The sequence below is a fragment of the Petaurus breviceps genome, unplaced genomic scaffold, assembly GCF_028583685.1.
Source record: "Petaurus breviceps papuanus isolate PSGF00001 unplaced genomic scaffold, PetGlider_PUasm1.0 90825, whole genome shotgun sequence".
NCBI lineage: Eukaryota > Metazoa > Chordata > Mammalia > Diprotodontia > Petauridae > Petaurus > Petaurus breviceps.
In genome coordinates, this window is record NW_027187353.1 from 250,708 (window position 1) to 274,219 (window position 23,512).

Sequence of the window (23,512 nt, forward strand, 5' to 3'; positions counted from 1 at the left end):
GGTAGTAAAGAATTGGACATTGAGGGGATGTCCATCAATCAAGTTATGGCATATGAATGTGATGAAATACTACTGTGTTATAAGAAATGATGAAGGGGATGGTTTCAGAAAAATATGGAAAGACTTATAATATGAACTGATGCAAAGTGAACAGAACCAGCAGAAGACTGTATATTATAATAGCAATATTGTAACAATAATCAACTAGCTATTCTGATCAATACAGTGATCTACAACGATTCCAAAGGGCATTTGATAAAAAATGCTATCCACCTCCAGAAATAGAACTGATGAACTCTGACAGTAGAATAAAGCATAGTTTCCTCCCCCCCCCTTTTTTTTTGCAACAAGGCTAATACGGAAATGTCTTGCATGACTTCACATGTATAATGGATATCATAGTGCTTGCTTCTCAATGGGTGGGGGAGGGCCTGGAGGAAGGGAAAGTATTTGCAACTCAAAAAAATTTTTAATCAATGTTAAAAAAAAAAAAGACCAAAAGGGAGTAAGAATTCAGAAATACAAAAACAAGTATCCAGTGAAACATAAAGAGGTGAACTTGTAATGGTAGGGGTGGCATGATGATGCAATGTGAACATTCTAATAGGGAGAGGAGAAACAAGTGTGGCCCTTCAGAGCCTTAATATCTTCAAAGGGCACTCAGGGAGTGAACTGCGAAATACTGAGGTCCAGGGGTTCTCTAGAGGGTTTGGAAAATAAAAGGAGGGTGAATGAAACACAATAGCATATAGAGAAGAAAGAAGGGGGGTAGAGCTGGCTATGGTTCATAACTGGGTTTCTGTGAGTTCATGGTTCCATACAACCTAACACAGAGTTAGCCAGAATGAAAGAAACCTCTTGGACCCTGTAATCACATATGGTCCCTAATTTTCATAGAACATGAAAACCCAAATGGGCTAAGTCCCAAAGTCAATCAGAAACAGAGGCAGAAGGCCACTCCAAGTCTTCTGACTGCCCATAGGTCAGTGTTCCTTCCCTCACTCCTCATGGCACACAGTCCTCCCATTTACCTTTGTACCATCTTATCTGCCTAAATTAGGAAGCTCACATTAATGCTATCATACCACAATCTCTGACTCTCAGGAACTCTCAGAGGCTTCCCAACACTAACTTTACCAACTAGCACTGCAATTGCTGGTAATGCACATATTTCCAACCTACCTAACGATGGATCCTGTATGAAAGAAATGGAAACTCTACTTTCCTTTGTATTTACACAGGTCTGGTGACTAAGAAGGAAGTGTATGCTTCCTATATTTCTAAATGGGGCAGCCTAGGGGGCCACCAAACAACTGAAAAGGCTGATAATTCCAAGACAAGAGAACCAGGCCTGGTCTGTGGTATCTATGGTTCTAGTATAATGGAAAAATGAGAGTTGCCAAAACTTGCTGAGGGAGAGTTTGTCCTTAGGTCACTTTCATTTCCCAAGTGATAAAACTTAACAGCCCTTGAAGGGAGCCCAAGGGAGTTTACAGCATGGAAAGGACCAGCCCATGAATCCATACTGCAAAATTTAAGCCTTAAGGCTACAGTTCCTAAGCCAAAGGAACACTAGAATGCTCTATAACACTGCTCTAAACCCAGACAAATGCAATATCCAGGTTTCTGTCAATGGTGAGAGAAATGTGTACCATATTCAAGAGGAAAGCAATGTATCTGCACCAGGGAAATGCTGCAGATCATTATTAGGTAGAAATTGTAGTGGTAAGAAGAAATTCTAGACTGGGCAGAGAAGAGAAAAAGGGAGTAAATAACAAGGATAAAAGGTCTTAAAAATAAATACACTGAAAATCAAGGATGACAGAGAAGCCCATTTATGTCCAGGTTGTAAAAGGGATGAGGTGCTGAAAGGACGTGTGTGTGTGTGTGTGTGTGTGTGTGTGTGTGTGTGTTTTATAGAGGTGGGGGTGAGGGTCACCTACACAAAAGGGCAAGCCAAAAAGCAGGCTGAAGTCTCGGGTCTGGCCTACAGAGTCTCTGAATTTGAACAGCCACATCAGGTCAGAAGAATCCCCATAACATTTCAGTCTCTCTTAAGGTCCCATCCATCAATCAATAAGCACATATTTCCACGAGCCAGCTAGAGGCTAGGGCAGGAGTGGGGACACAAGCACCTCCTGCCCTTGGGGGAGCCACATGTAATACAAAATATACCCAAAGGAAATACGAGGAGACAGGACAGGGAAGAAAGGCTGGTGTGAGGCTGGATCTAAGGAAGAGATCGGGAGGGGTGGTGGCACCTAAACCAAGGGATGGGCTGTATGGTAGTGTGAGGGATAACTGGCAATGAAGTTTCCCCATTCTGAAAAATCAAATCTAGAATGGCTTCATCATCCACTAGGCCTAAGTTTAGAAGTCACCTGATCTTACAGGAATCTGGGACTTAGAGCAATGAAGACAGTACCACCTCAGCACAAGACAGGCCAAATAAGGACAAACTGCTTTCCTGGCCTTGCACTGGACACCCACATGTTTCCGTGTCCTTGGTCTCCAAGTAGATTCCTTCCTTAGGTTGTGGGCTGGCCTTCCCATCAATGAGAGTGAAGGCCAGTTGGGGGTTGGGTTTCTGCATTAGAAGGTTATATAAACCATGGGCTTCCTTCTACCTGTTGCTCTCTCCCTGGAAGATGCCATTTGAACGACAGGGACAGAGGCCCCTTTCTCATGAGAAAGAATAAAGACCTTTTCTGATCTCAGACTCAGACTCACACAGTAGGATGAAGAATACAGACATATAGGGGGGCCAGGGGACTAGGAAAGCATGGGGAGAGCCAGGCTGGGGAGGCTGAAGAGCCAAGCTGATGATGGCTCAAGGCCCGCTCTCTGAATCACCTGATCACGAAGTCTCAGATAGAGAATATCTCTGTGGCCCCTTTCTCCACCTGGTCTATCATTCTCCATATTGACCATTCTCACCTCTTGGCTTTCTAATCACATGGCACTTTCACTGGGACGAAGCAATCCCACAACATTTGCGTAGAACTCATAATGTGCCAGACACTATGAAGTCATCCTTCAAACGAACGTTAATATCCTCAACATCAATGAGAATTCACTTCAAGGCAGATGCCCTTTGGACCCTATCCATGCAAGCTTAGTTACTAAACACCAAAGGTTATGAGAAGATCATTTCCTCCATACAATGATTCCCCTCCCCCTACAGACAAGCCTTGTAACATCAAAACAAGGAGATTCCTAGGACCCTAACTAGTGTCATTTTAGGTAGGCCAAAGAAAATGGAATTCTACTACCAAGTCACATATAATAATTATAATAAAAGCTAATATTTATAGAGAGCTTTAAGGTTTGCAAAACTGCTTACAAATATTATCTCACTTAAGCCTCACAACAATCCCAGGAGGGAGGCACTATTATTATCCCCTTTTTACAGAACAATGACTTACCCGGACTCACACAGCTCCTCTCTGAGGCAGGATTTGAACTCAGCTCTTCCTAACTTCACATCCAGTTTTCCGTGCCACTGTTACTACCTAGCTGCCTCAGTAATCATTTAACAGTGAAAAAGGAACAATTGGGCCTATCATGCACCCAAAAATAAATAAATAAATAAAGGAAAATGCCCTGAACATCATAATCCCAAGAAAATGTCCACGAGGATACTTAGTCAAAAGGTTCTTGTATCCTCCTGAGATAACTGAGGAAGTGGGAGGTTATTGCAAAAACGCACTTAAAATAAGATTCATACTTGATGATTACCTCAAATACCAGAAAATCTAAGCCTAAGAGACATCTAATATGGCTGATTATAGTCATTATTTTCCCATCAACCCCTAGAGAGTAAAAAAGTGAGATAAGAAAATGCACTTTTTCGTCTGAAAATTCTATGTGAGATTATTTTGGGAACATTTCTCAAGTTGTACATTACAAATAGGGATAAATCAGCTAAAGTTTCCATAAGCACTCAATCTAAACAATTCCATTTCATTCAATTCAATTCAAAAGAAAGTCCTGTTGGATCCAGTAAATGGAGCACTGCTCTGGAAGTAGACCAGGGCTCAAATCCTAATGTAAGGGTGGAGAACCTGCATTAGGATTCAGTCAAAGGGCCACACGTGGTCTCAAGGCTGCAGGTTCCCCACCTCTGTCCTAATGGCTACTTACTACCACCTGCATAATTCTGGGCACGTCACTGGGCCCTTCAGGTCCTGAACCCGAGGAGTTTTACGGTTCACCCCTGCTCTGAATTCTACCATAGCATAAAGCCTTCCTACATAATTCACACAACCATGACTGCATTCTTGGCCCAGAAATCCCAGAAAGCATTCCACTCAGACTCTGAACTCCACAAATTGACTCATTTATCTTCCAAGCCCACAGGCTCTTTTTCCCCCCAAGGCTATCCCTCCCCTCTCACCTAAACTACCTGGCTCCGTCACAGTTAAGGTCAGAATTCATGGTCGCTTCTATCCAAAGCATCATAATGACCAACTAATTTGTAATGGAACAAACACAGAAAATCCTTTTGTTTATTTAAAATCACACATCTAAAGCTAAAAGGGATCCTGGTTAAAATGTTCCCCATGTATAAATCTGGGTTTTGCACATTCGTCCTAAGATTATCAAGACAGCAACAAAATCCAGCTAAGGTGAGGAACTGGCAGCCTCAAGACCACATATGGCCCCATGTAGCCCTCTAGATCAGCAGGCAAAGGGCTGCACTTGAGGACCTAGAGGACCACAGGTGGCCTCGAGGCCCTGAGACTAATTCCTCAGGACATGCCACATTTCTCCATGTCCCTGTGGCCACAGAAGCAGAATCCTTTCCTTCCCTCACTTTCCACATTCAGCACTAACATGCAAAGGCCCATTTTTCCCCTTCACAGGCTCTGAAGCAGGATGGGACCTTCTTCAGCACCTCCTTCCTAGTGTTTACCAATAACTTCACTGGGGTAAAGCCCTATTTGGGAGCAGATCTCCATCCCAGGATTGGCCATTTGACGGCCTAATGATTTTGTAGGTACACGTTCCTCGGGAACTTATTGGTGGCTTTCTCTGGTGCACATCCATGAAAAAACAGTAATAACGTTGAAAACCCCACTTAATTACCCTTTATTACCTACTGCAGCCATTTACCAGCTTAATACTATAATTGAGAGCAGCCTGGAGTCGCCCAGAAAGCTAGACTTTGCATCCTGTAACACATATGACCTCTGCACATGTCCCTAACCTTTCAAGGCTCGGAAATAATCTCTAAGGATATAAATGGCAGAGCAGGTTCCGATCTGAACTGGCTGAGGGACTTTCCCTGCTGGTAGTTCCTTAAGCCAGTAGAATCAAAGGTCCAGTTCCACCCTGACTCCCACTAAAAAAAATCATTAAAGGGGAAAAGACTTGTAGAAAGTTCTCTTCTTCAGCTTATTTTTACAATCTGGGAGCTACTCATGGGAGGTGACATGTGGAGTGAGCTTTAAAACTGGCACCGTGGTTCACATACCTTATCTCGGCCTCCTGACAACTTTGGTATTACAAGTAGGGGTTGTTAGCCCATTTTAAGAATGAAGATTCCAAGGCTCCCAGAGGTAAAAATAGCTTTGCCCATGGTCACAAAGCTGGTAAACATCAGAGGCACAATTTGAACTCAGGGCTTTCTGACTACAGATTAAGCACTCTGCCTGACTGAGTCCTTAGGAGAAGCAAAAGAAGCTCACATACAAACGCCCAGCAGGCATCATGCCAGCATAAAGACATTGGTGACATTGATCCTAGAATTCCACTGAAGACACCGGAGTCGTGGTGGGCTCTGCTGGGCCACCGTAGGATAGGAATATCCAAGACTAAAAGGCAGTTCTCATTTCTTTTCATTCCTCCATCAGACACAATCACACACTATGTTTAGGTGTCAAAAACACTCGGTGCCTGCACTTTACTCTCAGGCCTCACAATGGCATGGAGGCAACCCCAGGTTTTGATGTCTGGGCCAGCAGAGCACAAACCTTAAGTCCAACCTGCCAGAAGGGTTTTGAGGGCAGGCCCAGAAATGGACTCTGTGTCTGTTGTCCAGCCCCGCTTGGAATGAGATCTGAGAGACTTGCCACCCAAGCCATCCAGCCCAGGAAGATGACTATTATGGCATGGAGGGCTAAAGATCAACACAAGTAGGAAAAGTAACATCAGTGGCATAGGACCAGCTGTTTCCTGATATACATTCCCTTCCTCTCCCCGCCCAACCTGACTGGCTTCAGCCTTCCCAATGTAGCATCTTGGTCTGGAGCCATAGCTGGAGCTTCTCAGGCATGGTGGGTGTCTGAGACCACCTGAGTCACCATGCCCTGATGACTGACTGACCAGATGCAGTATCCGAATGGAGAGGAGGCCAACTGCCACTGCCTCCTTGCTGGGTCTTTTTCATCCACCATTGAATCTGAATTAAGAGGACGCTGGCTTTCGAGCCATATCTACAAAGATCACCCATGAAATCAGAGATCCATGGAGCACCGTAATCCTTGAATTATTAGGCAATATAGCTATCATACACTACTTTTCTTAAGATCAACATCCTTTTTCCCCCCAGTCTTCTTACTACCAACATTCAACAAATTCCACTGAAGGAAACAGATGAAGAGATAATAGATATTTTGCAGCTCCAACCAGAGAGGTTGGATTTTGTAAACAATTGGCAAGGAGTTTGACCTGAATGACGGGAGTTATCAGGCAAGTCTGAGTTTAACTCCTAAGGAAAAGAAGCTTGTTTTTTACCATAAATAAGAAAACTCAATCTGTAGACTCAGCATTCCTGGAGAAAGTACCACAATGATTCCTGATAAACCACGGAAAGCAGAGTTTGGAAGCTGGAAGACCTGGCTTTTAACACTATCCCAAGCACTAATTAGCTAGGTGACCTTGGGCCAATCATTTCATCTCTCTAGGACTCTGTCCCTTCGGGAGCAGGCCTGCCAACAGTAGCTGACATTTTCATAGCATTTCAAGAGTTGTAAAGCACTCCAAAAGCCTCATCTCTTCATAAGGGCCTCGGCAGGTCACCGAACACCTGAGTGGATCTGTGCACCCACCTGGACAGGCACTCATGACAACAGTGTAGAGTGCACTTCATCCTATAACTACTGTCCAGGCCATCCCTATCGGAGCACCCACCCCATGTGGCTCCAGGCCTTCCTCTGTGCCTCCGGAGACCCTATGGTCATAATCTGAGGCTCCTCCTTTTGTTATCCTCACTCTTCCTCTCCAAACAGAATACCTCCTTTCCCAAAATGCACATCCATTGAGCCCCTGCTTCTGCGCTTCTCCACTCCCTTCTCTCCCACAGAACACTCAAGAAGCATTTATTAAGCACCTACTATGGGCAGGCACTGGGTTAAAGGCTGAGAACACAAAGACAGGCCAAAACACAAAACAGTCCCCGTGCTCAAGGACTTAAATACTAATGGAGAAAATGTGAAAATTAATAGGTACATACAAGATACATGAGAGGGAAAGAAAGGCAAGCTTCTGGCGGCTGGGAAGACCAGTGATGGATACCTCCTGCAGAAGGCAGCATTTGAGCTGAGCCTTGAAAGAAGCCAGGGATGGATGCCAAGATGGAGGGGTAAGACTGGAGGGCATTCCAAGAATGGGGACAGCCACCCTAGAGACAACAGCCTCGTCCAAACCTTCACCATCTCCGACGTGGCCTAGGACAGCCTCCTACTTGGTCTCCCCATTCTGCTCGAGTTTCTAGTCCCTCTGAGTCCTCCATGGGGCCGCCATATTGATACGCTAAAGCCCAAGCTGACCGTGTTACTCCCTTGCTCAAGAAGTTTCAGATAAAATACTGACTTGATATTTAAAGTCCTTCACAGTCTGGCTCCAATGGAGCTTTCCAGACGCCTTTCCCGTTTCTGCTCCTCACATTGCAGCCAAACCGTTCTGCCTGCTGTTCCCCATATGACACTGTCTCCTTTGCACAGTGCTTTTCCACAGGCTATCCCCAACTATTCCCTCTTCATCTCCACCTCTTGGAATTCCCAGCTCTGTTCAAGGATCACCTCAAAAACTATCTCTTGTAAGAGTGCTTTCCACTGCCCCCCAATTGTCAGCACTTCACCCTCAAAAATACTTTGCATTTACTTTGTAAATGTACCCAATCAAGTCACCCCACCCCAACTAAAGTAAGTGGTAAGATTCTCAATCAGAGATTTCAGACTAAGTGCAAAAAGTCCTTGAACTAGAGTGACTTTGCACAAGAACAGTGTTAAGATAGGCTGAGCAAACTTGGCCGAGCCCTAGGGGTCATCTACAATTACCATGCTATTTGGCAATGAAATCATTGGAAAAGTTGGAGCAAGAGGGGCATTTAAAAAGGAACCACCTGGGGGCGGGGGTGTGGGGGGGGGGAGGTCGGCTTTGGAATTGGCTTAGTTCTCTTCCACCATTGCCTTACCCAGGGACATTCTGGTGGCATCTCTAGGTCAGCTGATGGCAGTGTGTACATTGGGAGGCAAGACAAGACTGGATATAAATTCACAATTCCATGAGGAGCCCAGCAAAACGAAACCAAAAATCCCCAACTCTGTCATGCCTAAGAAGAGCTTCTTGAGTTCCCCACAAATGGGCAAAGAGACTCCCAGCAACAAGCATGTGAATTACACCTTTGCCCCATGGGTTCTTTAAGCCCAAGCCCACTTTCCCGTGGTCTCTGTATGTGACTGTGGGAGATGGTGTCACAGACTTTTGAAGGCAGAATGTTTTGAAATAACTGTTCATACTCTCATACCTTCATAAATTCCCCTTTCTAAACAGCTACTTGATATTGGATAACTAAAATGATTCTCACCTCATAACACACCTGGGGTGGGGGCGGCGATGGAGTGTATCTCAAACTGATGGCATTACAATACCATCTCTGGCTCACTGGGGTATTCCTAGAACCCTGAGAGGGGAAAGGTAGCCTTGTTCTGGGACCTAAGACTAACCTGTGGGACAGGAAACTGGGATAAGGATCCTCAAAGCTTATAAGGGAGATCTATGTATGTATGTGTGAATATATACACACGTTTATATGTGTCATATTTATTTTACATGTACATGCTGTCTACTCTCCCTCCTGCCCCTCTTAGAATATAAACTCCCCGAGAATAGGGATTGCTTTCATTTGGGTCTTATATTTCCAGTGCCTGGCAAACAGTAGTTACATAATAAATGTTGGCTGAATAATTCTTTGTTGGCAATATACTGCGGCTTCCTCTGGTCCTCCCAGTCTTTCTCCATTTGCAATTTTGATTCTTCAATGACTGACAACCAGTGAATATCAAAAGAAGAGCAAGGATGTTAAAATGCGGCAGTCTTCTCTTCAAGCTGAAGCTTGGGGTCATTCATTAAAAGCCTTCCGTGACTTCCCAAATTCAATCCAGCTTTCCTGCTATTCAACCCTGGGTCTGGGTTAACTGTCCATATACAGCGTCTGTCCTGATATGTGCACTTATGGACAAGCTCAGCAGCCATCCCAATGAAGATCACAGTCTGGATAACAGGGTCTACCAGTGTTCTATCAGCCCCATTTTACAGATGAGGAAAACAGAGGCTCTAACAGGATAACTGGTTTGGCTCTCATGACACAGCCAGTGCGTATCTGAGGCAGGATTCAAACCCATGTCTCCTGATGCCAGTGCTCTTTCCAAGCAATCACACCACCTCTTACAGAATAGAAATGACACTGGATTGGCAGGCAGAAGGACACAGTTCTAGTCCTGGACCCATTAATAACTGTGGGAGCTCGAGCAAATCACTTTGGCATTCTGGATCACAATCTAAATTAGAAAGGTTGCAAGAAATCTCTGCAAAGGTCATCTGGCTCTAAAATTCCATGACTGTGAAGGAGGGTGTATATGTGTGTGTGTGTGTGTGTGTATTTGTGTGTGAGAGAGAGAGAGAAAGTATGTGTATATGAGAATGTGTGAGTGTGTGAGAGAAAAAGAGAAAGTATGTGAGTGTGTGTGAGAGAAAGTGTGAGAAAGTGTGTGTAAGAGTGTGTGTGGGGGGGAGAAAGTATGTGTGAGAGTGTGTGTGAGACTGTGTGAGACTGTGTAAGGGTGTGTGTGTGTGTGTGTGTATGAGAGAAAGTATGTGTGAGAAAGTGTGTGTAAGAGAGTGTGTGTGTGCATGAGAAAGTATGTGTGAGAGTGTGTGTGAGACCGTGTGAGACTGTGTAAGGGTGTGTGTGTATGAAAGTATGTGTGAGAAAGTGTGTGTAAGAGTGTGTGTGTGCGCGAAAGTATGTGTGATAGAGTGTGTGTGAGACTGTGTAAGGGTGTGTGTGTGTGTGAGAGATAGTGTGTGAGTGTGTGTGTGTGTGTGTGTGTGTGTGAAGTTAGCCAGATTCCTTTGTAGACTCTAGATGGAGAAAGGTATAACTTGACCTGGGCCTACAAGGAAGAGCAGGAACTGATGGGAGGGGGGAGGGGAAGAGAAGGGAATTCAAGCATAAAAGTATCATATGAGCAAAGGTGTGATTGTGGAAAAGCATATGGTATATTTTAGGAACTGCAGGGAGCCGGATCTGACTAAAAAAGGAGGGTTTCCACTAGAGAATCCTGGAAGATGAGGCTGAACCGGTAAAGAAGAACCAGATGATGGAGGGTTCTCTGAGGAGGAATGGGCTGAAGATGGGTACACAGGCAATGGGGAGCTACTGCCAAGCTTCTGCAGCCAGGTCACTCTAGCAGGAGACAGGAGGAGGGCATCATCAGGGTAACACATAGAGGCAGCTGGAGTGGAGCCACCACAAACACAGTATGATACGTGCCCAAGTGACGACATCTGGCAATGTCCCACATCTGGTGACTGCTAGGAAGTGATAAGGGCTGTGTGGAGCGGCCGGACAGCCACTCGATGTGAGCAGAGGCTTCCTACGACTCACGAGGCAAAGAAGTCGAATCCCCCACAACTATCTTGTAAATAGCAGCAGGGATGGGAGGCTTGGCACATTCATGAAGGGAATTCTATATTATTAGAAGCCAGATGCTCCAATAGGAAGGAAAACTACACCCGGTGCCATGATGAACAACTGGTAAAAATAGATCCTGCCTTCTAGGAGCTAAGAGGACAAAACTTAATCTCGCTCAAAGTTGGCAGTTGACTCAAAACATCCCCTTTTGCCCCAAATGTTTTATTGCAGTTTTAAATTTTTCTCATGCACACAGCCAAGCATTAATGTATTAGGCATGTTTTCCTAATCGGGAAAGTCAAATTGTTGCCTGTGATCTGACAGCTGTATATAGATGAACCCAATGTCTTCACTACATATATCTGCATGCTGTCATTCAACTAATAATCAAATAACCAGGCCTCTCTCACACCTGAGTACATTCCGTGTTTTGCATAGTGTAGGAATTTGTCTTCCTCTAAAAGCAAAAACAAGATTAGCAAAGATAAGGTTCCATTCAAATCCTCTAAAACTTAATCTCACTTATAGTTATCACCTATAGAAAAGGGGGAGGGAAGGATACAATCCGGACCTAAACAAAATGCTTGGGTCCGATACAGGGTGCCATCTAGTGTCCACAGATAGTGTCTCCTTGGAAAGGCTCAAATTAAATCTCAGGCATCTTTAAAAATAATATCTATCCTATCTGGGAGGCTGTTTGTCTTCGTCCAACACTCATCGGCCACTTAAATTCATTCTTCGGAATAACGTGAAGGACTAAAAAGTTCCTAACAGTCAACATGTTGCATATCCATAAAGAAGAAGGAAATCTGAAGAACACGTTTCAGTTCCAATGCAAGTTGTTACCAAACCATCATTTACACAATCACAGAAGAAAACGTGAGCAGGCATCCTGACCTTATGTGTAGTCTAAATGCCAGTTTGGGGTGAACCTTATAGTCTCCCAATGATCCCTTCAGTTTCCCAAGCAAAGCCCAGACCCAGACGAGGTCACAAACATGCAGCACCCCAATCCCGGGGGGACATAATTCCTACACAGGTTCTGGTGTACTCAAACACCACATGCAACAGACAGAAACAGATCAAAATTCATCCATCACTCTTGTAACTTTGCACAATCTTAAAATATAGAGAACATACATAGGGTAGAGGTGGTAAACTTTTTTAAAATAATAGAATGATTTTCTGAGCAGATATTTGTCAGAAACATTTAACTAGGGGCTAAAAAAAATGCACATTTAGACCGAACTCTTTAAAGACAAAAACTCTCTGTTTTCACCCAAGAGCTTTAACACAGGGACTATTACTACAGCAAATGTGAAGATCTGGGGCTTGGTTTGCACAAGAATTGGGGCAGGGTGGCTCTGAAGTCGAGATATGAAGAAGACTTCTAGCAATCCCGACGCTCTGAACTTGTAAGAGTACTTCAGAGTACTTTATCATCTAAGCTCAGATGCCCTGCGACAGAGGATGAGCTCTCTAGGCAGCCCCCGTTAGATTTCTCCTTCCCCGACTTGGTCCAAGTTAGCACTACGGTTGTGGATGTCCAGGGGCTCTCTTGTCAGAAGGGAAGTCTCCGTAGACCTCCTCCTGTCCACTACAGCCTTGAACATAAAAACCAACACTCACTGCTACTCGAAAAGTTGGTTAGGGGCCAGTACATATGGGTATGGGCAATGCAAGGGATGAGCCACTGACTCCTGAGGCCAGGCTGCTCTCGGGCACTTCTTAAAAAGAAAAAAAAAAAATACCCCAAGAATACCCCGCTGGGATAGACGTGGAAGGCTGGGTGTACCCCGAGGTGTGTGCGTACGTACCAATCTGGCGGTATGAGCACACGTGCACACATCCCATGATGTGGAGTCGCTGCCCCCTCCGCCAGCTCGGGGAGACCCACCAGCAACAACTGGTTAAGCCCGGAGCCAGGTCTCCCTTCCCCGGGGGTGTCCCCACGCGCTGCGGGGTGCCCCCCTCCTGGCCAGCCAGAGGCTGGCCCTCGACCCCCGCGGCCGGCCCCGCTGACTCCCTCCCTCCGCGACACTGCAGCAGCCTCCCCGGGGAGCTGTCCCCCGCGCCCAGACGCCAGCAAGTCTCAGGGAGGACAAAGTTTGTCGTGCTTTGTGCCAGCGGGAGCCCCCAGCCGGGGTCCCGGGGTGCGCGCCGGTTGTCCTCTCTGGGGCAGTGCCCCTGGGCAGCCGGGGGCAGGGGGCAGCAGGCGGCACAACTTGCACCGGGCTGCGGCGGCCGGCAGGAGTGAGCGCGGGGCCGGCAGCTCCGTCTGGGCGCCGTCCGTGCCCCGTCCCTTCCCCGCCCCGCTGTCCCCGGGCTGCGGGAACATCCCAGGCGCGCCGCCCCTCCTCCTGCAACCCGCTTCCTCCTTCCCTCCCTCCCTGCGCCGCCCTCCGCGGCCGCAGCCGCCTGAAGGGCACCGCGGCCCCTCCGCCGCCATCCGGACCCGGCTGGCGGCGACTTGAGGGAAGTCGCCCGCTGCCCCAGCGGCCAGCCGGCCGGCCTGCCTGCCAGCCCGCCCGCCCGGCGGCCGCGGCTCCCCAGCCCAGCCCAGCCCAGCCCCGCCCCGCCCCCAGCCCCGGCTCCCGGGCGCGCTCCCTCACCGTCCGGTGGTGCTGCTGGTGCCGGGGGCGGCTGACGCCCAGCCCGGGGAAGCAGCCGGCAGTCAGCGCCCCGCAGCCGCCGGCGCCCCCGCCGCCGCCCCGGGAGGAAAGGAGCAGCAGGAGCGATCTACCTGCGGCGGCCGCCATCTCTCAACTGGAAGCGGCGCCGACCTAGGCAGCGCAGCGGACGGCTAGGGCGGGGCTAAAGCCCGCCATTCACTCGCGCCGGGCCAACTGCCGGACTCGCTCGCGTATGGGAGGCGGGGCTTCGCGAAGAGCCCAATCGAAACCCAGCAGGGGCAACATTGGAGGCTGTCAGTCTCCACCCGAGTTACCTATAGTGGGACATGGTCAATTACGGGCAAATTCTAGGGAACCGGTAATTGGCACTCAAGCCCCCCTGAACAGCCTCTGTAGCCCCGCAAAGCTTCTCAAGGGTAGACCTATGCTCAGGATTACTGAGGTAAGGAAGAGACGTTTTGCAGAGCTCTGCAATGGGCGTATTTTCTAAGTTGGGAGAAAAAAAAGAGGCACCAGTAAAACTAATCATTAACTAGGGATGCAGTGATTCTTTATGACATACCCATTGCTAGCAGTCATAATTGATGGCAGTTTAATCTATTGGCATCATGGAGACATGCCACAGTGATTTGTAATGTAGGAGGGGTAGGAACACGATTAAGATATCAAGGCATAGACTGAGTACCAGCCATTCCCGAGGAGTCAGACTTGTATGTTTTCAAAGGCTTGGTTGGGTTTTTTGCAGTTCCTTTGCAGCCCTGTACAAAAACTCCCTGGGAACCGTGTTCTTTATTTTCCTTGACACTGGACGTACTGTGTGCTCAAGGAACTATAGAAAAGCAATGTAAAAACATAAAAAGTGTTTTGTTAAGATTTTTTGAAAAATATATAATTGCCATATAACCTACATATAATAACTAAAATAATAAATAAATTATGGATCAATTATTAATCACTTCCTCTTGCACCTAGCTTTAATAAATATTACTGAGTGAATGATATCTGTCACCTCAAGTGAAAAGTTCACAGTGAATAAAGATAGTGAGAGGCTGCCTAACAAATTCCTTGAAAGGAGATTTTAGTCTTGAAATGTTCCTTGGGAGGGGATTTCCTGCTGTCAGCCTATTATTGTGAGCTGGAGCTTTCCTGCTCCCCTTTAAAAATATGTAGCATGAAAATACTCAAGAAGACAAGTGAGAACACCCATCTGCATTTTGGAAAGTCTCTGGTTTCATTGCCTAAATGTATTTTTTTGTAAGACCTTCATATACAACTGTAATATGCAGGTGGAGCCCCCACTCTTGAGGCTATAGATAAACTCTGACCAAGAAGCAGATCATGAATTTTCCAAAGGATAAGAAGGTTGGCTTCTCAAAAGGAGTACATGATGCTGTTCACCAAGAGGTATTATACATTGCAAAACAATGGAACTTGAGATTGCAGGCCTCTGACCACCACAACACAGCTGGTGCCAGCTGTCCGTCTGTGACAGACATTTGGAGGTCTGTCACATTCCCAGATGAGCTTCATTTTAGGCTCTTCCCATTCCTGAGGATTCATCCCAACTGCATGTAAAGACTTAATCCTGCAGGCAGATTTCTCCTCTGCTCCCTATTCCTTATAGGTTGCTGCAGTATTTTTAAATTTCCCCTGCTCTAGCCAAACCCAAATAGGAATGTGGAGCTGTGTTGTCCACTCCTACTTCCTTCTGGGTTTTTTTTTCCTCCAATAGTATTAGTTTTCCCCTATTTCTCCATGTATGGAAATTCATCCTCTATGCTGTCATACTGACATTTGGATCTGTACATTGGCAAGAATGCCCTGGTAAGTGGACAAGAGAACTGAAGGGAACCTCCAAGAAGATCTTTTAGTTGTTGTTCAGTCATGTCTGATTCTTTCTGACCCCATTTGGGGTTTTCTTGGCAAAGATACTGGACTGGTTTGACATTTCCTTCTCCAGCTCATTTTACAGATAAGCAAACTGAGGCAAACAGGGTTAAATGACTTGACCAGGGTCACACAGCTAGTAAGTGTCTGAGGCTAGATTTGAACCCAGGAAGATGAGTCTTCTGCTCTGTGCACTATGGCACGACCTAGCTGCCCTAAGAAGTTTGTACCTACCTTTCAAAAAATGTCTTTTGTATGTTACAGAGGGCTGACTTTGGAGTCAGAAGGCCTGGGTTCCATATTGTCAAACACTGACTAGCAATATGGTCATAAGCAAATCACTTAGTCTCTCAGAGCCTAGTTTCCTCATCTGTAAAGTGGAGGTTAATTAATTGGAAAAAGGGTCTGGGTTCAAACTCTAGCTTTGTTGTACTTACCCACGTGACCTTGGGCAAGCAACCTCTCTGGACCTCAGTTTCCTTTTCTATGTCCAGATTAGATCACTACTAAGCCCCTTACATTCTAAAGCTGAAAGAAGACTGTTGTGAGGAAAGTGCTATGTGATGTGAATTACTGTTATGGTGAAACTGCCTGGTATAGTGGAAAGAACACAGGACACGGAGTGAGAGGATACCTAGGTCAACATCTTGGCTCTGACCCTTACTGATCTATGACCCTGGATGTCACTTAACCTCTATGAACCTCCGTTTCCTCATCTGGAAAACGGGGTAACAATTTTTATAATATGTATCTCACAGAGGTATTGTGAGGGGATCACCTTGTAAACTTACAGTTTTGTGTTATTATTGGGTTATGGAACATTCAGGGGGTTCTAGAGATTAAGAGTCAGAAAGCCCTGGATTCATGTCCTTCTACCTATTCCTCCTCCATAGTTACTAGCAAGGTCACAATGGACAATGGCAAACCTTAGGCAATGTTCTAATAGTATAAGTTATAGATGTTTCCTTTTGTCTTGGTTGAGAGATTTTGCACAAAATGGAAATCACAAGTCATGGATATGGCCATGGGAAAATGCAACCAGGAATGCACTCTTGTTGGGCTGTGTGTTTTCAAAGCCAGCTAGCTGGGTTGGCTGGCACATTCTGTTCAGGAGCTAGTAACTACAGTTCAATAACAGTAAGAGTCAATTAGTGAAACAACAGAGAATCTCTACTGTGGCAGCCACAAACTGAACCCCTGCCTTCAGCAGGTTGGCCAGGCAGCACACAAACAACAGCCCCTGTTGACAAGGGGAACTAAGTGAGATACCGCATGTGGTTTGAAAGGAACCATCTCTCACTGTGAGGAGGTCCTTCAAAGTGCATGACCTCCTGAGAATATGCTGGTAACGTCATCTTCCTGTATGGAGTATTCTGGGCTGGTCCCACCTTGGGTCAGCCCTCTGATGGGTGAAACACTTGCAGGTCATTCAGCAGTTAACAAAGAGCAGGAGAAGGTTATTCTGCAAAGACAGGTGATGTGGATTCAGCTGAGTGAGCTCCTCTGCTTGAGTGACCCATCTTGATCCATCAGTCAAGCCCCAGAATTCCTCTGGAACTCTCCGTAGCTGCTTTGTACTCAGGCGATGAGGAAGTGAGAGCAACATTCTGAGCCCTCTGAGGCAACCAAGTCTCCAGAAAGGTCTCCATACCTCTTAAGGAATAACTGATCTAACTTGCATGAAGGGACCTGTTAGGGATTGCTACCACCATTCTCCTTGATGGTATGGTCCTTCTAGAGAACTCTCTGCCACTTCAATGACTTTGGGGCTTTTATTGGTTTATCCTGACCTCCACTATTCAGGAAACCTGATAGAGGCAACACTAAAGAAGGAAGAGAAAAAATCTAAAACAGAAGCATAGCAAAAGAAAAAAAAAAGTGATGTAACAGCTTCCTGAAGCAATCACAGTCTGAGAGAGTACCAGAAAGGACAAAGTCCCAGGTCTAAATAATTGAGAGCCATGGAGTGGGTGATACCACATCACCAGACATGAACATTAGGGGGATAAGCTCCTGTGACATTGGTGCTACATACAACAAAGATGATGATGCTGTCTGCAAAGATACCAAGCCTCATTAGAGGTAAGGGAGAATTGCCCTTTGATGCCATCCATCAACCAGGACCTTCCTCTCCTTGGGAGTGTCATGGAGTAATAAATAAATCTTTGCCCCATGAGAGAGTCCTGAGGGGCTGCACCCCATTCTTCTGTGGGGGCTGGTTAGACATTTTCACCTCCTCCTTATTGGCAGGAAGTAAGCCCTCTCTTATGCCCCATCTTGGTCCTCCACAGCCTCTTGGGATAGAATTGTTTAATGATCATTGGGTAGTTCTGGTAACAGTGTGGAGGGGCTGCTTCATATGTACATGGCTGTAAACAGTGGGCTACAAGGGCATGCTTTTTTCCATTGCACACACTGGTGCCCAAACAAAGGGCTGTCCTTGTGAGTGGGGGCTGATTCATTGAGGCCTTGTGTGTCTGCCCACTGAACACTTCTTTCTGCTGCTACTAAGGCCCCTGACTTTTCCTGCTGACCAGTTATGTCTAGAGCCCATGCCTCTACCTACCATCCCCTCCACCAGGGTTAACTGCTACTCCAGGGCTGGAGCAGGAGATCTGTGCTACTGGGGCCTGAGCTCTCCTGCCCTATTCTGGGAGAGTGTTGCTGTGGGCCTGAGCACTGCTGTGTAGTAGCTACTGGGGTTCATCCTTTGGACTCTACCCTGATCTGAGAGGCCTGGCTCCACTGTTACCACCCTCCTACCCTTAGCAGGAGCAGGAGTACTACTGTTTCAAAAACCAGACTGTCCTCCCATGTTGGAGGAAAGACAAAAGCAACAGAGTCAGAAATGGACCTAGGAAACTAGGCTTGGATGGGGCCTCTGTTTCCCATGTCCAAGCAGCCACCATGTCTGCGGAGGTTGGGGAAATGCTTCTGGGGCCTGTGTTTGGGGCTTTTCAGGAACCAGAGATAGAAAATTACCCTTTGCAGTTTGGGACTGAGAAAGAAAACCTTTTACACTTAGGCAGTGCCCTTGCCTATCTTCAGCTAATTAAATGGGCTACACATGGCCTGGATTTCAGAAATGTCTCTGGGCTCTGGGGAGAATTTAGCATTGTCCTTTCAAGGGCCTCCCTCAGTGGTCTGCACCAAAGAATTACAGCACAATCTGATTGTGAGGCAAAATGGCAGTGGCTCACTCAAATTCCAACTGAAAAACAAACAAAAATCCAGCAGTCCCCTCAGCACAATTGTTAGACAATCCTAAAATTTCAGAGAATTTTCTACTGAAAAATTCATTACTCTTGCTGTCCCTCATGGCACCCCACAATGACTGGTTATGTCCATATACAACCACCAGACTGGGGACTGTTGATTCAGCTCAATTGTCATTTCCAAAAAGTCATTCAAAACCCAACAATTCACAGAAATAGGACTCCTTTAAAGCTGTTTAAGGTCCTTCTTTCAGGAAGCTTCCCCCAAGGCAACTGAGTGTGGATAACCAGTGGCAATACAAAGATATCCAGTCTCAGCAAGGGCTGAGCTCACCTATTACTTCTGAATTTGTCCTTTCTTAATGGCAGGAAAATATTTCTCAAAATACCAACAATGCCAATCCCCCCAGGCTTCTTTGAAACTAAATTGAGTTCTGAGGAGATCCCCCAGTATGATTCTGAGGAAGCCTAAATTAGCAGGTTGGAAGACCCAGCAAAGCTGGAGAGAGGAAGACACAATTTATGGTGATTATCTTCAATTACGAAGCACACAGGACAAACTCCTATATTCTCTCCTCGCTGAATGCCGCAGACATTTCACTCTCTAATTTCCCAAGTGGGGGTGGGAGGGATCTCACAGTAATCAACCACTATCTCTAGAAGCACCATCAGAAGCATGAAGGCCTATTGGATTAGCTTTTGTCTGCACTGCCCATCTCCCACTTCAGGAAGCTCACTGGGTTCCAATCTTGCAAGACTATGCTGATGATTCTGGGCTGGTTCTGATGCTAGCTGGACCTCTGATAGTTTAGTTTGATGCTGGAACAAAATGAACCACTTTCAGGACATTCAACAGTTAACGAAAAGAGATTTACTTAGCCCATAGCAGGAGAATCCACCTTGAGTGGACTCAACTGAATGAGCTCCTCTGCCAGAATTACCCATCACAATCCACCAGCCAAGCATCAAAATGCCCTTGAACTCTCTGTGGCTGCTTTGTACTCAAGTGATGAGGAAGTGATAGCAACATTCTGACTCTCTGAGCCAACCAAGTCTCCAGGAAAGGTCTCCATACCTCTTAAGGAAAAACTACTCTAACTCGCATGGAGAGAGGGGCTAAGATATTACTTTTACTACATAAGAAAAGCAATTTAAACAGAAATGCAACCAGCAGAGCTATAAAGATAAATTGTGGTGTCTGAGGCAAAAAGGATGAAGTACTCCAGCGGTGGGGAACCTGCGGACTCGAGGTCACATGTGGCCCTCTAGGTCCTCAAGTATAGCCCTTTGACTGAATTCAAACTGAAGTATTGGGATCTAAAAAAGATCTCAACATATTATAATGGTGGAATGCAGATTCTTTTGATCTAAATTGAAGGTCACCATGAAGGGCTGCACTTGAGGACCCAGAGAGCCACATGTGACCTCATGGTCACAGGTTCTCCCACCCCCCAAACCATACCCTCCAATTTACTTTTGCAAACAAACATAGTTGGGAAGACAGAGACCACGTTATACTACATGACCAATGTTGGCTGGGTTAATCTGAGCTTTTTTAGTGGGGAGAACAAGACAGGACACAAGTCAAGGAGAAACTCAGATGGGACATGAATACTGGAGATATGAAGCTTGCCATCAGATAGCTTCTATTTTAACAAATAATTCTTGCTAACCAGGCACTAAACTTTGTTATTTCTTTGTTGGTAAAGAAGTTGCAAAATATTAACTATATATTAATATTAAATATTATATTTAATTAGCATACTATTAATTAATATAATTAATAAATATTAATATTAACAAAATTTTAGAGCACTGGACAGTCACTTTTTTTTTAAAACAACTGGGGTTAAGTAACTTGCTCAAGGTTACACGGCCAGGTATTTCTGGGTGGGTGCTAAGTGTCTGAGCCTAGATTCGATCCCAGGTCATCCCGACTCTGGGGCCGGTGCTCTTATTCCCTGTGTCACCTGGTCGCCCCAGGACAGTCACTCTTACCTCAGTTAAAAGTCTAATAACTGACACGTTGCAGAATCATGAAGATGTGTCAGCCAAAATCTGCATAGCACCATAACTGGTCATAAAAATCGTAGGTTGGTTCTTTTTCTTTTAATCAAAACAGATGTCCTAGAGCACTTTCCTAAGACAGAATCCAAAGCCAACTCTACAAGTATGACTCATTAGAGTCATATGTAGAGTTGCCTTAACAACCCTGAAAAGTCATAATCATTGATGAATCAGAGACCTATGTTCCTTTCTATGGGTAATAGGGATGGACTCCAAAGTCTGGACAGGCAACTCTACTAACATTGGGTTTTGTGACTTCTCTGCAGTGGCATGGATGTTACTTAAGATAAACAATTCCTAAAGATGCAAATGGCAGACAATGTAGAGAAGTGGAAGGAAGACAGTGACTTGAGTGTGAAGCATTCAGCAGATACCAGACCGGTCCAGCACTCTGGATTATTTCAGCTTTGCTTATTTCTTCTGTCTTCATTGTTTTCTACAGTCCCTCATTCCCATGTCTTTGAATCCCTCCAAGGCCCCCATCTGTAATCATCTCTCACTAATGCTTATTTCCTTAAATCTCCCCCATCTCTAGAGTAATCAGGGCTTTTCTCTCATGTATTATTTTCTAGGTAACTCCTCTAAATCACCATTGAGATGGGCTTGGATATCCTTCCCCATTCAAGAGAGAAATTGAGAAGATAGTCATAACTATTGTCTCCTTCCCCCTTTATGCTCTATTTCTATCCTCTCTTACTTTCTTTTCATAAATGCTTCCCAAACCACCCACCCCTCCCTCCATAACCTTGAATTTCCTCAATATTTCTTTTCTAGTCCTTTGAGTACTTTCTATTTCCCTAGCCCTATAAAAGAGTGTTAATCAGTGCATGTGCATCTTAACACCATGTGCATCAAATTAAAACTCCCTAGACACTTCTAGGTGCTGGGAGCTCTCTGACCTGGCTTCCAGAGGATAAGCTTTGAGGCCTGCTTTGTCTTAAGCCTCAGTCACCCCACCATCACTGACACCATAACAGTGGTAGTGTGGCCAGGGTCAGAAAGATTGCAGATGGACCAGACCCATGCATAGAACAAAGGGTTTTAGTTACTTTAGACTTCAAGTCAGAGGACCTGGATTCCCATGGTAGCCCTATGACTTTGGATAACTCACTTCACCTGTCTGGGCCTCACTTTGTTTACATATAAAATGAGGGGTTTGGGGCTGCTAGGTGGTGCAGTGAATAGAGCACCAGCTCTGGAATCAGGAGGACCTGAATTCAAATCCAGCCTCAGACACTTAACACAAAAACTAGCTGTGTGACCTTGTGCAAATCACTTACCCCGAATTGCCCTGCATTCCCAACTCTAAAAAGCAAAAATTAAAAAATTAAAATAAAATGAGGGGTTTGGATGAAATGAAAGAACCTTTAGGGCCCCTTCCAGTTCTAAATTCATTCTCCTTTGACCCAAATAGGGCTCTGGTAGCATCTCAGAATGCTAGAGGTCTGAAGCAAGGGGTCTACTGTCCTTTGTATATGTGATTTGTTTGAAGTAAACCCTGTCTTTACTATTTACTCTCTAGGTAGGGACTAGGACCCTTTTTGTCTTTTTATTTGAACCTCAGAGGAACTAGGTATTCAATCTGTATGTAAATAAACCACACCTCCCAGAGGCACACAAACTCAGTTCAGGCTGCTACCATGTTTCCCCGATAATAAGACACTGTCTTATTAATTTTTTTGGACAGAAAAATACCAGAGGGCTTATTTTCAGGGGAGGGCTTATTTTAATGAACATTGACAGCAATTTTAATAAACAGGTAAATGTGAACAAAAAAATGTACCTTTATTCAATAAGCAAATCACTGGGGAAGAACAGGATGACGCGCTCACTGCTGCAGCTCTGATTGGATGCAGCTCGGAGCGTGGCGTGCGTTTCGGGGGGGGGGGACGGTGCATACAGAGGGTACCGTAATGTAGCATGTAGCATGGGGGATCACCTTCACTACAGTAGCAATCTCAATAGGGCTTATTTTCGGGGGAGGGTTTATTTTAGAGGAATCTTACACAGTAAGGGGAGGGCTTATTTTCGGGATAGGTCTTATTATCGGGGAAACACGGTAGCGACCCAAGCATTAACTAGGCAAGAGAAACAAAGGAACTTTTCTCAGGTCAGTCCTTGGAAAATATAGAGGCAGCATGGTATAGGGGACAGAGAGCTGGCAAGATCTGGATTCAATCCTTCCCCTGACACATGCTGACTGTGTAGCCCTGGACAAGTCTGTGCTCTAGGTAGTTACAGAGAAAACGCTGACCTGCCCTTAGAAAGAATTTCCTCACCTGGGACTTCCTTATACTGGGGAAATCACAAGAGCTCTCCCTATTTGGGGAAATTAATGAAGTAGATAGTTTGTCTTAAACACTTTGCTTCTTACCTGTGTGATTTTGGGGGAGTCATTAAATCATGGTACAGTGAAAAGAAGTCTGGTTTTGGACATCCTGGTTTTGCCACTTAGTACCGCTGTGACCTCAGCCCTCTGAATCTCAGTTTTCTTAGGTACAAAATGAAGCATTTAGACTAGGTGATCTTTAAATAGCAGATTCACAGAATCTTAGATCTGGAAGGAACCTCAGAAGTCAGCAGTACAAACCTATAACTCAACAAGGATTCCCCTTTTCAATATGCCTGGTGGGTATATACTTTTTTCCAGGCTTCCTTCCAGTGAAAGGATAATAGAATTCAGAACTCAAAAATTAGAGGTCATGCATGGATCATGGATTTAAAACCAGAAGAGAACTAAGGTCAGCTAGTCCATTTTGCACATAAGGAAAATGAGGGCCAGGGAGTAT

At 45.5% G+C, this 23,512-nt stretch overlaps 1 protein-coding gene across 1 annotated transcript in view; it reads right to left on the minus strand.

Annotated features, from left to right (window-relative positions):
• MCU (mitochondrial calcium uniporter) overlaps positions 1-13,695 on the minus strand; it is a 181,378-nt gene extending 167,683 nt beyond the window's left edge. The window contains exon 1 of the mRNA XM_069071073.1: positions 13,534-13,695. Coding sequence (XP_068927174.1) covers positions 13,534-13,680 — 147 coding nt within the window. The 5' untranslated portion in view covers positions 13,681-13,695. The remainder of the gene's footprint in view (positions 1-13,533) is intronic.
• Positions 13,696-23,512: the final 9,817 nt, after the last annotated feature.